This window comes from Heptranchias perlo, chromosome 7 (genome assembly GCF_035084215.1).
Source record: "Heptranchias perlo isolate sHepPer1 chromosome 7, sHepPer1.hap1, whole genome shotgun sequence".
Classification (NCBI taxonomy): domain Eukaryota; kingdom Metazoa; phylum Chordata; class Chondrichthyes; order Hexanchiformes; family Hexanchidae; genus Heptranchias; species Heptranchias perlo.
This window is the reverse complement of record NC_090331.1, coordinates 76,212,245-76,229,470: the sequence shown is the minus strand read 5'-3', so window position 1 is coordinate 76,229,470 and position 17,226 is coordinate 76,212,245. Positions and strand designations below refer to the sequence as shown.

General features: G+C 43.2%; 1 protein-coding gene across 2 annotated transcripts in view; it reads right to left on the bottom strand.

Annotated features, from left to right (window-relative positions):
- The window catches only part of LOC137323883 (UPF0524 protein C3orf70 homolog A-like), a 30,028-nt gene extending 13,209 nt beyond the window's left edge, over positions 1 to 16,819 (bottom strand). Inside the window, exons 1-2 of one of the 2 annotated variants that reach the window (XM_067987928.1) lie at positions 16,101 to 16,819; positions 15,053 to 15,302 (exon numbers count right to left, since the gene is read on the bottom strand). In XM_067987928.1, the coding sequence (XP_067844029.1) occupies positions 15,053 to 15,236 (184 nt within the window). In that variant the 5' untranslated portion in view covers positions 15,237 to 15,302; positions 16,101 to 16,819. Of the gene's footprint in view, positions 1 to 15,052 lie in introns of both variants that reach the window. The other variant, XM_067987926.1, reaches the window with a different exon arrangement.
- Positions 16,820 to 17,226: the final 407 nt, after the last annotated feature.

Genomic DNA, 17,226 nt, shown 5'->3' with positions numbered 1-17,226 from the left:
CCACATTCAGCAGGTTTCTTGTATGAGACTGTGATCTCCTGCTTCAGGATTATTATCTCACGTGTGCATGCACTGTACTGTCATATCTCAGATTTGAAGTTTCTTTTGGTTTTTCTCACTGAATACACAGTCCCTATCCATCCCTCCCTCCATCCTGTGTCATACATCCCAGAGCAGTTGCCTTCCTTAACATGACATTTTCTGTAGTCTCAGCAGATGAGGAATCATTGTATTCCATACAGAAAACATCTCTATCAGTACTTGTCCAGGGCTGTCACCAGGATACCAGGTAAAATAGTGGGTGTCCACTTCTCAATGTTGCACATCACCACCCAGCACTGCATGCGAACATATATACGGCAAAATGGCATCTGTGCAGCTAAATTCATCTATCTTCTGTACAGAAATAAAAAAGGGAAAACAGACGAATTGGCTTAGTCCAAGTCCGCTCTCGGGCTTTTATGACAGTCATGGATTCCTGTATTGCAGGCAGAGCTCTAAAGCACGCAGAACTGTGGGACCTTCCAGCAGGTGTCCCTCTCGCCTGCTCAAAAGAGCAGGTTAAACATGCAACCCTCAGGAAGGCAACGGGATCGGTGCGGTAAGTCACTGCGGCTATTTTAACTGCCCCCCACCCCCCCGCCCCCCGCCTGGTTTCCACTGAGCAGGCAGGGTTAAAATTGGCCCTATATTCTCTCCATTGCACGTTATTTCATCTGCCTTCTACCGTGTTTCATTATTTTAGCTACTCTTCCTATTACCTTTCATTTATCTGTTTTTCTTTGATAATCAATCTCTTACATCGATCTCGATCCAGTATTTTAATTAAAGTAAATATGTTGTTAAGCCATCCATGACTTGCAAAAGTACTTTTTCTCTGTAGATTAATTCCTGACTGATTTCAATCTTTGTTCCGAGACCTTAGGATATATTTTCTTGAAGGCTATAGGGAGCATAAAGCAAGGAAACCCACGGAGAAACGTATTATCTCATATGTTAAATATGTGGACAAACTATTGAATACATTCAAGAATGAACTTGCACAAGGCATAACAATCACCTCAGTAAAAAAGCAGCATGTAATATTTGTTTTTGTTAAATCCTTTATATAGAACTCAAGTTGTCAGGGATGTAGTTAAAGGAGAAAGTGTTTTTGAATTACATTGGTTGTCTTGCTGCACACAGCTGTCAGCAGAGGAAAGTGCAACAGTTCTGCGTGCTTTGCTCTGCTTGCAACACAGGAATCCATGACTGTCATAAAAGCCCGAGAGCGGACTTGGACTAAGCCAATTTGTCTGCTTTCCCTTTTTTATTTCTGTACAGAAGATAGATGAATTTAGCTGCACAGATGCCATTTTGCCGTATATATGTTCGCATGCAGTGCTGGGTGGTGATGTGCAACATTGAGAAGTGGACACCCACTATTTTACCTGGTATCCTGGTGACAGCCCTGGACAAGTACTGATAGAGATGTTTTCTGTATGGAATACAATGATTCCTCATCTGCTGAGACTATGGAAAATGTCATGTCAAGGAAGGGGAAATGAAAGCAAAAATAAGAAAATTAAAGGAAAGAATTAACTCAGTTTGGCCAGGAGCAACTTCTTTCACTGCAAAGAGCTCACAACAAACATTGTGTTAACCTGCTTTATAATGGAAGGGAGTCCCACTGATTTGAATTTGTGGCGCCAATAAAGAGTGAATCTTGGGGGGGGAAACAAAGGGAAAGAGGAAATGGGTCAGAGGGGGAAAGGGAATTCATTGACTCTCATATACTTCCAGAATGAAACTGATACAGGCTCCTTTATGTACATTGGGATTGTGAAACACTCCGTGCATTTATCTGGGAGTCAGGAACAAGACTTGGTCCAGGTCCAATCCTAGCCTTCCCTTTCATATGGGAGGCCAAGCATCCAACTTGGACCAAGTGGGATCAGGAACCCTTCCTCCCAGGCTCTTACACGCTGTCAATCCGAGGCATGAAGCACCCACAGGACAAGGACTTCTCCTGCGCGCTGATACAATATCTGAAATCTTTGGAAATCAAAGCCAAAAGCTTGAAATATGGCATGGCAAGATGGGAGGAACTAAAACATCTAATCATTTTAAATCAGTACAAGGCTTTAACTGCTTTACAGAACATTTTAGACTTTTGTTTTCTGCCTCAGTGATTTGAACTTTGGGCCTTTTGTATTGAAACAGACTGAAAATGAAACGGTTGCCAGGGTTGTCCTTTTTGCCGATTGCATACAACCTTTCATCCGCTCCTCTGTCATTTTGCAAGCAGCATTTAATTTCTCCTGTGACAGCCAGGGTACTGCGCATGCGTGAACCACATACAAAGACCGTTTCTCCTGGGTCGCCAGCAGCAGCGCCCAGGAGACCAATCACCCATTGAGGGAGACTCTGAGCAAACCAGGAGGGTTGGCAACGCTACCCGGAAGTTAAAATTTCCTGTGAAGGGTCTTATGGTTTGCCTCGCCCACACAACTCCCACCAGGAGTTAAAATCGGCCTGTATGTTTTGAATACCTAAGGGCTGAAATTACATTTGGCTCTGCTCTCGCACAAACCCTTAACATGCCTGTACCAAATTCCTCTGTGCGCTATTTTAACGTAGATGTTTACAATAAATGGGTTAGTGCCTATGTTAAAATAGCAAAGAAAGGAATTCTGTGCAAGTGCATTAAATGTTCAGACAACAACAACAGTGAAAGTCATTACTATCCTCTTCCAAAATTTCCTACTTTCCTATGGCATTCTTGTTTTTATATCCTTTCTCTACTACTTCTTCAATTCTCCATATCTTTGATTCTTTGGTTTCTTCATTAAGTACCCTTTACTTGTCTTCTTTTCCTTTCTCAAACAGCAGGCATATGCAGGGGATTTGCACTGGTGCTTTTTCATAGGCCACACACCCAGAAAGGAACCGAGTTTAAAGTACGTGAGGCAACTTCTGTTGTATAAAATGTATCATATTGGGCCTGATACACTTACAGTGTCTGATGATAACACTATATCCTTATAATACTCAAGACTGTTCCTGACCAGATATTTAACCAGCTCTGTTTAAAACCATCAATCAAAATAGCATTGCTGTTTTAACTAAGTCTCCTCCCAAATTCATAATCCTACTACCCACATTGAACTCCTACTGCCCACATTGTAACCCTACTCCCCACATTCATTACTCTGAAGTTTGTCCATTTTATACATGTGTCCTGTATTTCTGTGAGCATGGTACAAATAATTTGCTTTTAGGTGCAATATCCATTTCTCTCAGCATTTAAAAAAACTTGAGCGTGTGTCCTCTGTTTTCTCTTATGATAGCTAGTTCCATTTTGCCAGTCTTTGTAATGCAGTGTACGAAGCCCCAGAATCATCCTTATTGCTCTTATGTGAATCCTCTCCAACCAATTAACGCAATTTTGAAGATACAAAGCACAGCACAAAATGGACTCCATTTCCCAATTGGACATTAGTTGCATGATGTGCAATTAGCATCTGCCCCTTCCTCTCAATTTTGTGGAGTCATCTTCACTTATGTAGTGTGGTTGGTCTCCTGGTCACTATTAGGCCTAGATTGGGAGCATGTCAGAGAGGGGTGAGGAAACTGCATGCGAGCAAGTGACTGCTTACAAGGTAAGTGGGCAAATTTAAAGTGATGTGGGGATAAAAACGTTAGTAATATTTTTCATGTGTATATATTTCAGCCTTTGTAAAGGTTGTTTGGGTAATAAAAATGACTGGCAAAATTCAATGGAGGCAGGAAATTTGAGTTTGTGGCCAAATGATGTAACGGCACAACACTCCAACCCCTCGAGGTGTTGTCGAATGAGATTGTAGTGATGAAGGTGGCTATGCTATCCATGCCCAGGTGCCATCCTTATAAGTCATCATTGTGGTATTCCTCAAACCAGGCAGTGGAAGAGGAGTTGAAAGCACAGCTGACCATTACAACCACTGGCAGTGCCAGTCCTATGGTACATGATACCTGCAGGTGCCCTCGCAATATATGGTACAGGTCTGCATCTGGATGTCTGGTTGCCTGGAACCAATGTAGCCAATTCCTCATGGCCACTGCTAGGTAATTGAATCTCTGCCTGTGGTTGAGAGGGCATTGGCAGATGGTACAGTTTGCCTCTGGTGGAACCTGGTTAGCCTGGCATCTCTCCATCATTCCTCCTCCACAAATAATAAGGGAGAGTCCCATTGAGAGAGTCCCGACATTGTGGGGCACAAAGCTCCTTAGCCAACTAAAGCAAGAAAAAAGGCTTAGAAATGGGGGGAAATCTTTGTCTTCACCACCTGCGCGATGATCTGGTGGAGTGGATCGTCCACCCATAATAGAACCCGTCCGATTTTCTATCTATTGATTTCAATAGGATGATAATCCGGTGCCCTCACCAATATGTACACATACGAACATACGAATTAAAAGCAGGAGTAGGCCATTCGGCCCCTTGAGCCTGCTCTGCCATTTGATAAGATCATGGCTGATCTGATTGCGACCTCAACCCTACTTTCCCGTCTACCTACTATAACCTTTGATTCCCTTGTTAATCAGGAATCTATCTAACTCTGCCTCCACTGCTCTCTGGGGAAGGGAGTTCCACAGACTCACGACCCTCTGAGAGAAAAAAATTATCCTCATCTTCATCTTAAATGGGAGACCCACTGTGTCCCCTGGTTCTAGTCTCTCCCACAACATCCTCTCAGTATCCACCTCTTCTAGTCCCCTCAGGATCTTATATGTTTTAATAAGATCACCTCTCATTCTTCTAAACTCCAGTGTATACAGGCCCAACTTGTCCAACTTTTCCTCATAAGATAATCCCCACATCCCAGGAATCAGTCGAGTGAACATTCTCTGAACCGCTTCCAAAGCAATTATGTCCTTTCTTAAATAAGGAGACCAAAACTGCACGAAGTATTCTAGATGTGGTCTCACCAATGCCCTGTGCAACTGCAGCAAAACACCTCTACTTTTATATTCCATTCCCCTTGCAATAAGTGACAACATTCCATTTGCCTTCCTAATCACTTGCTGTACCTGCATACTAACTTTTTGTGATTCATGTACTAGGACACTCAGATCCCTCTGTACCTCAGAGTTCTGCAACCTCTCTCCATTTAAATAATATACTACTTTTCTATTCCTCCTGCCAAAGTGGACAAGTTCACATTTTCCCACATTATACTCCATCTGCCAAATTTTTGCCCACTCACTTAACCTATCTATATATATCCCTTTGCAGACTCCTTATGTCCTCTTCACAACTTACTTTCCTACCTATCTTTGTGTCTTCAGCAAATTTAGCAACCATTCATTCGGTCCCTTAATCCAAATCATTGATATAGATTGTAAACAGTTGAGGCCCCAGCACTGATCCCTGTGGCACTCCACTCGTTACATCTTGCCAACCTGAAAATGACCCATTTATGCCTACTCTCTGTTTCCTGTTAGCAAACCGAACCTTTATCCATGCAATATGTTACCCCCTACACCATGAGCTCTTATTTTCTGTAGTAGCCTTTGATGTGGCACCTTGTCAAAAGCCTTCTGGAAATCCAAGTACACCACATCCACAGGATCCCCATTATTCACATTGCTTGTTACTTCCTCAAAGAACTCTAATAAATTAGTCAAACACGATTTCCCTTTCAAAAAGCCATGTTGACTCTGCCTGATTGCACTGAGATTTTCTAAGTGCCCTGCCATAAACTCTTTCATGATAGATTCAAGCATTTTCCCTATGACAGATGTTAAGCTAACTGGCCTGTAGTTTCCTGCTTTCTGTCTCCCTCCTTTCTTGAATAGAGGAGTTACATTTGCTATTTTCCAATCTGTTGGGACCCTTCCAGAATCTAGGGAATTTGGGAAAATTAATACCAATGCATCTACTATCTCTGCAGCCACTTCTTTTAAGACCCGAGGATGAAGTCCGTCAGGACCTGGGGACTTGTCAGCTTTTAGTTCAAATATTTTTTTCAGAACCCTTTCCCTGGTGATTGTAAATGTTTTAAGTTCCTCCCTCCCTTTCACCTCTTGATTCACAATTATTTCTGGCATGTTATTTGCATCCTCTACATTGAAGATGGATGCAAAATATCTGTTCAATTCATCCGCCATTTCCTTATTTTCCATTATTAATTCCCCAGACTCACTCTCGAGAGGACTAACGCTCACTTTACTTACTCTTTTCCTTTTCAAATACCTGTAAAAACTCTTACTATCTGTTTTATATTTCTAGCTAGCTTTCTCTTGTACTCCAATTTCTCCCTCCTTATTATTGTTTTAGTCATTCTTTGCTGTTTTTTATATTATGTCCAATCTTCTGACCTGCCACTAATCTTTGCAGAATTGTATGCTTTTTCTTTCAATTTGATACTATCTTTAACTTCCTTAGTTAGCCATGGATGGTATGTCCTTCCCCTAGAGTCTTTCTTTTTCATTGGAATGTCTCTTTGCTGAGTGTTATGAAATATCTCATTAAATGTCTGCCACTGCAGGTCTACTAACCTATCCCTTAACCTAATTTGCCAGTTCACTTTAGCCAGCTCTGTTTTCATGCCCTCATAAGTGTCCTTATTTAAGTTTAAAACACTACTCTTAAACTTACTCTCTTTTGCCTCAAACTGAATGCGAAATTCAATCATATTGTGATCACTGCTACCTACAGGCTCCTTTACAATGAGGTAATTAATTAATCCTTTCTCATTACACATCACCAGATCTAGAATAGCCTGCTCTATGGTTGGCTCTAAAACATGCTGCTCTAAGAAACTGTCCCGAAAGCACTCTATGAACTCATCTTCCAGGCTACCTTTGCCAATCAGATTCTTCCAGTCTATATGTAGATTAAAATCACCCATGATTATCACTGTTCCTTTCTCACAACCCCCATTATTTCTTCCAGTATACCCTGTCCTACAGTGTGGTTACTGTTAGGAGGCCTATAAACTACTCCCACAAGTGACTTCTTGCCTTTACTATTTCTTATCTCTACCCAAACTGATTCTACATCTTGGTCTTTAGAACTAAGGTCATTTCTCTCTATTATACTCATGTCATCCTTAATTATTAATGCCACCCCTCCACCTTTTCCTAGCTTCCTGTCCTTCCAAAATGTCAAATACCCTTCAATACTCAGGTTCCAGCCTTTGTCATCTTGCAGCCATGTCTCTGTCATGGCTATCAGATCGTACATATTTATTTCTATTTGAGCTGTCAATTCATCCATTTTGTTACGAATGCCATGCACATTCAGATACAAAGCCTTTAGTGCTATCTTTTTACTATTTTTGCAACCTCTAGTCTTATCTGCTGGCGCACTCTTAAGTTTGCATGCTCTGACCCTTCCTGCCACTCTCTGATTATCATTTCCCTTATTGCTACCTTGCTCTCTTGCCTTGTCTTCTTTCTTCAATTTATCACATCTTCCCTTACTTGATCCCTCGCCCCCACTATTTAGTTTAAAGCCCTCTCTACCGCCCTAGTTATACGATTCACCAGAACAATGGCCCCAGCACGGTTCAGATGAAGCCTGTGCCAACAGTACAGTTCCCACTTTCCCAGTACTGGTGCCAGTGCCCCATGAATTGAAACCCATTTCTCCTACATCAATCTTTGAGCCATGAATTTAACTCTCGAATCTTATTTACCCTATGCCAATTTGCTCGTGGCTCAGGTAATAATCCAGAGATTATTACCTTTGAGGTTCTGCTTTTTAATTTAGCCCCTAGCTGCTCATACTCCCTAAGCAGAACCTCTTCCCTCATCCTACCTATGTCATTGGTACCTACGTGGACCACAACAACTGGATCCTCCCCCTCCCACTGCAAGTTCCTCTCCAGCCCAGAGCAGATGTCCCGAACCCTGGCACCAGGCAGACACCACAGCCTTCTGGACTCTTGTTCTCGGCTGCAGAGAACTGTGTCTATCCCCCTGACTATACTGTCCCCTACTACCACTACATTCCTACTAACTCCCCCCGCTTGAATGGCTTCCTGTGCCATGGTGCCACGGTCAGTTTGCTCATCCACCCTGCAGCCCCTGCTTTCGTCCATATAGGCTGCAAGCACCTCAAACCTGTTGGACAATTATAAAGGCTGAGGCTCCTCCACTTCTACCTTCTCAATCCCCTTACCTGCCTTGCTCGCAGTCACACCCTCCTGTCCCTGACCACTGACCAATTTAGACGACCTTATCCTAAGGGGTGTGACCGCCTCCTGGAACCGAATGTCCAGGTATTTTACCCCCTCCCTGATGTGTTGCAGTGTCTGCAGCTCGACCTCCAGTTCAATGATTCTGAGTCGAAGCTCCTCAAGCCGCAGACAATGATCTATTCTAAGTTGAAATAACATGATTTATTATCAAATGTCTTTGAGATACATCCTGTTACTTGATTAGCTCTGTTATTAACAGCTTCACAGTGAATGGTTAATAAATCACACCCGTGGGAGGCGTTTTCACCTTTGCTGATGGACATTCCTTCATGTGATACATATTTCTTGTTTCCTCCAATGTGCATCCATTTAATCGATCTAGATCCTTTAGAATTCTATTGATCTCTTTTATTACCTGGCCACATTGCTTGGTGTAATCAGCAATTTTCTAAGATTATTATACTAGAAATATTCTTCTCCACATTACTTATGAATAATATATGAAGAAAAGGGGACTTAGCACAGAGCAAGATGAAGGAACGGCAATATATTTCCAAGTCGGGATGGTGTGTGACTTGGAGGGTAACGTCAGGTGATGTTGTTCCCATGTGCCTGCTGCCCTTGTCGTTCTAGGTGGTAGGGGTCGCGGGTTTGGGAGGTGCTGTCGAAGAAGCCTTGGCGAGTTGCTGCAGTGCATCCTGTGGATGGTACACACTGCAGCCACAGTGCGCCGGTGGTGAAGGGAGTGAATGTTTAGGGTGGTGGATGGGGTTCCAATCAAGCGGGCTGCTTTGTCCTGGATGGTGTCGAGCTTCTTGAGTGTTGTTCGGGCTGCACTCATCCAGGCAAGTGGAGAGTATTCCATCACACTCCTGACTTGTGCCTTGTAGATGGTGGAAAGGCTTTGGGGCATCAGGAGGTGAGTCACTCCCTGCAGAATACCCAGCCCTCTCACCTGCTCTTGTAGCCACAGTATATATGTGGCTGGTCCAGCTAAGTTTCTGGTCAATAGTGACCCCCAGGATGCTGATTGTGGGGGATTCGGCGATGGTAATGCCGTTGAATGTCAAGGGGAGGTGGTTAGACTCTCTCTTGTTGGAGATAGTCATTGCCTGGCACTTGTCTGGCGCCAATGTTACTTGCCACTTATCAGCCCAAGCCTGGATGTTGACCAGGTCTTGCTGCATGCGGACACGGACTGCTTCATTATCTGAGGGGTTGTGAATGGAACTGAACACTGTGCAATCATCTGAGAACATCCCCATTTCTGACATTATGATGGAGGGAAGGTCATTGATGAAGCAGCTGAAGATGGTTGGGCCTAGGACACTGCTCTGAGGAACTCCTGCAGCAATGTCCTGGGGCTGAGATGATTGGCCTCCAACAACCACTACCATCTTCTTTTGTGCTAGGTATGACTCCAGCCACTGGAGAGTTTTCCCCCTGATTGCCATTGACTTCAATTTTACCGGGGCTCCTTAGTGCCACACTTGGTCAAAAGCTGCCTTGATGTCAAGGGCAGTCACTCTCACCTCACCTCTAGAATTCAGCTCTTTTGTCCATGTTTGGACCAAGGCTGTAATGAGGTCTTCTTGATATTTCTAAGCTCAGATGTGGAAAATTAACAATCCAATTGTGAACCTCGAACCCCAGCACCCACCAGCTTTCCATTCGGTACTTTGCACAATTTTTTTTTCACTTTATAAATAATAATCCCCCCCCAACCCCCATGTCTCAGTGAGTAAATGTATTGTGTGGTACTGAGCCTTACATACCCAGGAAGATGCCAGGTTTGGATCCCTGGTCTGAGATGAATTAGCTGTTCTTAGCAGGGCTGGCTTTGGGAGCTGTAATTGGGATAGAGAGGGGGATTAGAAAGGTCATTCTTGATCACTATCTGTGGCTCAGTTGTAGCACTTTTGCTTCTGAGTCAGAAGGTTGTGGGTTCAACTCCCAATCCAGAAACTTGAGCATGTAATCAAGACTGAAGCTCTAGTGCAGGACTGAGTGAGTGTATTACTGTCGGAGGTGCCGTCTCATGGATGAGACATCAAACCGAGGCCCCGTCTGACCTCTCGGGTGAATGTAAAAGATCCCATGGCACTATTCGAAAAAGAGCAGGGTAGTTCTCCCTGGTGTCCTGGCCAATATTTATCCCTCAACCAACATCACTAAAACAGATGATCTGGTCATTATCACATTGCTGTTTGTGGGAGCTTGCTATGTGCATATTATCATCATAGAATCATAGAAAGTTACGGCACAGACGGAGGCCATTTGGCCCATCGTGCTCGTGCCGGCCGAAAAAGAGCTAACTAGCTTAATCCCACTTTCCATCACTTGGTCTGTAGCCTTGTAGGTTACGGCACTTCAAGTGCACATCCGAGTACTTTTTAAATGAGTTGAGGGTTTCTGCTCTACCACCCTATCAGGCAGTGAGTTCCAGATCCCCATCAGCCTCTGGGTGAAAACAATTTCTCCTCAGCTCCCCTCTAATCCTTCTACTGATTACTTTAAATCTATGCCTCCTGGTCATTGACTCCTCTGTTAAGGGAAATAGGTCCTCCCTATCCACTCTATCTAGTCCTGTGATAATTTTATATACCTCAATTAAATCTTCCCTCAGCCTCCCTTGTTCCAAAGAAAACAACCTCAGCCTATCCAATCTTTTCTCATAGCTAAAATTCTCCAGCCCTGGCAACATCCTCGTAAATCTCCTCTGTACCCTCTCTAGTGCAATCACATCCTTCCTGTAATGTGGTGACCAGAACTGTATGCAGCACTCAAGCTGTGGCCTAACCAATGTTTTATACAGTTCCAGCATAACCTCCCTGCTCGTTTATTCTGTGCCTCGGTTAATAAAGGAAAGTATCCCGTCTGCCTTTTTAACCACCTTATTTACCTATTCTGCTACCTTCAGGGATTTGTGGACATGCACTCCAAGGTCCCTTTGTTCCTTTACATCTTTCAGTATTCTCCCATTTATTGTGTATTCCCTTGCTTTGTTTGCCCTCCCCAAATGCATTTCCTCACACTTCTCTGGATTGAATTCCATTTGCCACTTTTCTGCCCACCTGACCAGTCCATTGGTATCTTCCTGCAGTCTACAGCTTTCCTCCTCACTATCAACCATATGGCCAATTATTGTAACATCTGCAAACTTCTTGATCAAGCCCCCCACATTCAAGTTCAAATCATTAATATATATCACAAAAAGCAAGGGACCTAGTACTGAGGTCCCTTGTTTTTTGTGGTATATATTAATGATTTTGTGGTATGTATTAACTATATTGGCTGCCCCGTTTCCTACATTACAACAGTGACTACACTTCAAAGATGTAAAGTTGGTTAAGGAATGGTTTGGGATCCTCACAGAAAACTGCCTGCTGACATGCACTGTTTAGGTTTGCACTTGAAGAATGGTCACTGTACTGAGCTACTAGAGGGCAGCTGCTACCCATGGAACTGTACTCCAGTACAATTCACCACCTTGAGGGAAGGGAGGGAAAATTGCTAGCATAGGTTGTATTTGTCAAAGAATTACTTGACTATATCCTGGGATGATCTTTTAATGAAGCAATTCTCTGTAAAGGATATTTTGCAACACCATGACCACTGCTGCAGTTCCTTGTGGCTATACTAAATGTCTTAAAGCCATAGGGCTACACAGCTATCAGGTCTGATTTATTACAAGTTTGAAGAAGCTGCTGAAATTGTAGCTACCACTTGTGGGACTGTTGTAAAGTAGACGTGGCTTAAGAGCGTTTAAAACACATTCTAGAAAACCACATGCTCCTGCTGCTGCTTACAGGTCAATATTGTGGATTACTTTTTATTCTCAGGAATTTAATGATGCAGTGGGTTAGATACTGGTCTTTTACCTTTGGGATCTGGGTTCAAATTCAGCTCACACTGATGGGATGAAAGTCTCCTCTCCTATGTGAAATGAGTTTGGGCAGTCTCAATCCACTTTCTAATGGGAAAGCACCTGCAGCACAAAACTGCACCTAATTTGCCACTAATTCATAATAAGACTCTAAGGAAGGTTGGTGTGAAAAATAGAAAGAAATGTCACAATGGTGCAGAACGAGGTGCTTTTCTGAAGTTCGGGTTGAGGGGGATGTTTGGAGTAAATTAAAAGGAGCTTTAATGTAAAATCTAGCTATACTTTACTTGACCTGGTCTGGGAGTGCTTGATTCTGACACTGAATGCCTGAAATGGAAAGTGCCCTAACATTCCTCACCTTTTAAAAAAAAATGCTACTCTTGTTGATATGAATAATTTTAATGCTGAGGGTGTCTGGTACTCTGATTAGACCACACCTTCAATACTGTGTCTTGAGTCCAGTTCTGGGCACTGAGATTCAAGGGAGCCATTCAAGTCCTGAAGAAAATGTAGAGAAGAGCCATGAGACTGATCCCTCACATCAGGGGACTGGGTTACAAGGAAAAACTGGAGAAATTTGGTATCTAAAACCTTGAAAGGAAGTGACTGACATGGGGTCTCATAGAAGCATATAAGATAGTAAACAATATAGAAAAAATAAATTCAGTACACTATGTCAAGTTAAACCATGACAGGACAAGGGGACGCAGGTTCAAATGGGCAAAAGGCAAATTTATGATTGAGGTCATGAAGTTCCTCTTCACGCAAAGAATGATTAACATGCAGATGGGACTTCTGGGTCGGGTAGTCGAGGTGAAAGCATTCCTTGTCCACATTCATGTTGTGCCCTTTTGAATGTAATATTTTCCCATTTTCCAAATCTAGCTGGTACTGGGAGTGCTCCAGGCCGACCCAGTGTGGATAAAATGGGAAAATGTTCCATATCCCCAGTGCTAATATCTCTCAGCTGGCTAAGCATAGAAATTCAACACAAAATGAGGACTTTGAATTTATTTTCTCCTATTTCTGTGGCTTCACAGCATGGGCTTGTTCTTTTTTTGGCAGGGGAGGGGGGTGCAGGGAAGGGATGGGATTTCCAGGTGTCATGTCTGTTATGTTGAAATTATGCATATTTATGAGAAACACTACATATTTAACAGATAATCATTTGCAGTCTGTTAACATAACCGTCATAAACTAATATTGTAAAACTCTTTCTGTGCCCAATTTTTTCATGAAGTCTGATGCGTTGACTTTCATATTTTCTAATTTGATTTATATTTAGAGTGTTAGGCTTCTTGCTTATGAATCACTGAGGTCTCACTAAGTGCTCCAGTCTCAGGATTTAACAGTAACAAAAGGTTGGCTGGTGCTACAGTCAAAATTCCCAGATCACAATGTTGAAGATGTAATTGTTTACAAGATTCGATTGTAACAGTCCTATAAATTCAGCTCAATTTAAAACAGTTCCTTTTTCCTTTTCCCCCTTGTCCAGCCCAAATTAGGTCCCCAGTTTGAAGGAGCTGAGGACATGCTGGCTCCCTTTTGTTTTGCCCCTCTCACTTTGCTTTATATGTTTCATGAAGTGAGTTTTGAACCCATACTGGCTTAATGTTGCTCTGTAAACCTCCCAGTGAATTTCCACTATCATTTTGAAAACAACTGAAAAAGCAAGGGGATAAATAGAGAAACCACGAGTCCTGGAAATCTGAGATAAAACAGAAAATGCTGGCAGTACACATCAACTCCATCATGATGAAAGGTGCCCTTTTAAAACAATAACCTGTCTTTTATCTCTCAGATGCTGACAGACTTGCTATGCATCTCCAGCATTTTGTATTTTTATGTAAAGTGTGGGAGTTGACATTGAGGGACTGTTACCATTGTCTCAATACTGCAGTCCTAACTAACTTCAGAAACAATATCAAAATCCCAACTTCTTTTTCTGGTGTTTAGGTTATTTCCTCTTCCAATTTAACCCTCTGATCTTATCCTCCCTCTCCCAAAGACATGGATTCACACTGTGATACTGTTGTATGGTTGCCAGCCGCCCTCTGGTACATTACCACAATGGCCTTCTTCATGTGTCAGCCTGGATGGTGAGTGTCAGCAGGCACTTTGACTATGGAGGAGGGGATATGGGAACCCTATTCTCACCCAACATGCTCAAATCCTGTCCTTGCCCAAGTTTCTCCTGGGTGAAATGATATCCAGCAGAGGTTACTAGATAGCAAATGTGATCAATAATCTTTACCAATTTCTTCTTATAGCACTGTGGCTGAGATTCATTAATGACCAGGGATCAAACCATGGGCCTTCTGGACCTGTACATTGCTGTACTAGATCATGTGATGCATTTATCCAGTGAGCCATCAGGATTATAACGATGAATGTTTGCTGCTTTGATGTAGATGAGCCTACTATTGATACAAAATACTCATATCAATAATTTACTTATTTAAATAAACTAGTCCAGCTCTTGTGACGTTGCCATGGGGAAGTCAAGACCAAGTGTGATCCGCAGGTGAAGCAGGGTCAGAAGGCAGGGCATAACTAGAGCTGGGCACGCAGAAGTAAAGGGGTACAGACCCCTCATAGAAACGGTCAACATGCCATTTGAATGGGGAAATTGTGTCTTAAAAGCCCGAACTATAACAAGGTAAAGATGAGTCCCAAAATAGTCATCAGATATGTAGAAAGCTTCCCACACGTAGAAAGCTGTTACAATTTGCTCTCCTAACTTAACAAGTGGATGGTGGCCAGACTTTAAATTCTATCTATAAATGAGCTTTATGACCACTGCTCGAACGAATTCTAGCCAACATGGTTTCACGTGCAAGAGATACTTAAACGATCATAATTTGAGTAAATATTCTGAGGATTGTATAAGGCATTAACCGATCACAGCATCAATATGGACCTAAACATAATTTTAACTGACATTTTGCCTCTGCTAATCACACACACACATTAATGAGCAGTAATGAATATTGCTTACAGTGACACCATCCTAAGTGGCAACACCAGTGCAGTTTGAAGCATTTGCCATGGCTGTGGGTGGCACAGATGGAGAGGCCGTCACAGGGCTGAAAGTCTGGTCTCCCCGCGCAGCTCCGAGCCAAAGCCTGAGCTTCATCCACCTTCTCGTTCTTCAAAACCTTCCTCACAACAAAGGCCGTCATCCTCCTGTCTGGGGAAAGAATCGGGGCAGAGAAATCCAGTCCAAGGACCTCCACAGAGAGGAGAAACTAGATTTAAAGAGGGCGAAGCAAACTTCAATTAAACAGGAACTTGGATATTTCAATCTACTTTGGAGAGTTGTGGGGGGGGGTTGGGTTGAGGTTAAGAAATTAAATCTTTAAGATTGAGGGTCAGGGGAGTGTGGAAGGTCTCAAGTCACGGTCACAGACGCTGCAGTTTGAAGGATTCCCAGGATCCCAAGGCCCCGCGGCTATGATCTGACCAGAGACTAACTGTAAGCGGCTGGTCCCGGACAATAAATGTGCATCTCCCAGAAAAAGTAGCCATTCGGGAAACTCCCCATAATGCGTTCAGACAGGAAGGGAAAGGAATCCCAATTGATCCAATTGTGGAGGTCAGAATCACATCTCTCAACATGAAAACTTGAGGATCACCGACGGGAGAGGGTGGGGTGAGGGGGGGTGGGGGGGGAATGGGGAAGAAATGTAGAGAAAATGCCACGTCAGATCAGAGTTGAGAAGTCAAGAAAATGTCCGTTTAGCGGAACAGTCCCCCAGGGGAATTGCGGGGGGGACGGGTCAAACCCTCCTTCCAAGTGCAGTCCAAGATCACAACTCCGGAGCTGGAAGTCGAAACCAAAACGACTGGAATCGAGGACCTCTGAGCGATCAGACTCCGCGATCCGGTTGCGATACTCAACGACCCCCAGCAACTGAACTGCAAGACTTTCACTGCAGCTCCACAGTTTATCGCAGAAAGCCCTTCACTTTGCTCAACGCCAAATACGCCGCACATTCAAATTGTGTCTTTCTTTTTTTTCCCCCAAAAAAATTGACATCCCTTACTTGCAGTGGCGGCTGGGGTAATCTTTGCTTTAACAAACTGGATTGGATTTGCACTCAGTTCCGATGCAGATGTGCGATTCTGTCCAGATCTAGTCGAGCGCTCTGCTGCATCTTATTTTTAAAGTCACTTGTGCTGTGACCCTCGACGTTCTTGCCAGTTTCACTATGATGTAAGTAACACGAAGCAGCAGCCTGGGGAAATGCAGTCACGAAACTGAAAACAGGAAGGGGGTGGGGGGGAACCCTTTGGCAAAAAAAAAATTACATTTAATAATCCCGTTCTTTCCTGACAACATCTGGACCAGCTATCCGCGTCACATCTGTAACAATGTGCCCAGTCTCCTCCAACGCCTTCAGCCGCGTCCAAATATCATCTGATCGGTCCCATTCCTTCAGAACTTTAACCAGCACTAAGTTCCCTGCTTAATTCTTTTGCGGGGGGTTGAAAAATCATACACGTCCAGGATGCAGCTGGTCAGTGACGGCAACCCGTGTGATCAGACCATCCAGGTGTTTAAAAAATATCATTCTGTGTAGCGGAAAAGAGACTTGACAGAGCAACTCTCTCCCTTAAAGGGAAATTGGTTTCATTTGCTTTCCTGCAATGTGTTAACCCTATGATAGCGCTCTTTCCTGAAGATTTGTATCTTTTTTTTTAAAATCCCAGCTTTCCTGTTGCAGAAAAAAAAGGGTGTAGAGGGTTGAAATGAGGACCCCGATTAGTCCCTGTTCACGTCACCTCACTGTTTACAGTAAAAGAAAACAGCAAGATCTTGTCCAATCTCACTCGGCTAATCTTCAGTTTTAACGTCCCTCCCTTCACTTTTCAACTTTGAAAAATTAATGATTAAAATCTGAAAACTGGCACATTGTGTAAATAGCCCGGGGGTTTTCAAGCCCTGCAGATACTGTATCGACATAATTCAAGGGACCACTAACTTGTAAAAGGCAGTTTCAGCTACCCAAGGGAAAATGATGTTAGCGTTGCAGAGAATGTTTTTATTTTATTAGTACACAGCAGCAGAATTAAAATGCTAGTAAGAAAGACTTGAATTGATAAAGTGCCTTTCACGATCTCAGGATGTCCCAAAGTGTTTCACGGCCAATGAAGTATTTTTGAAGTGTA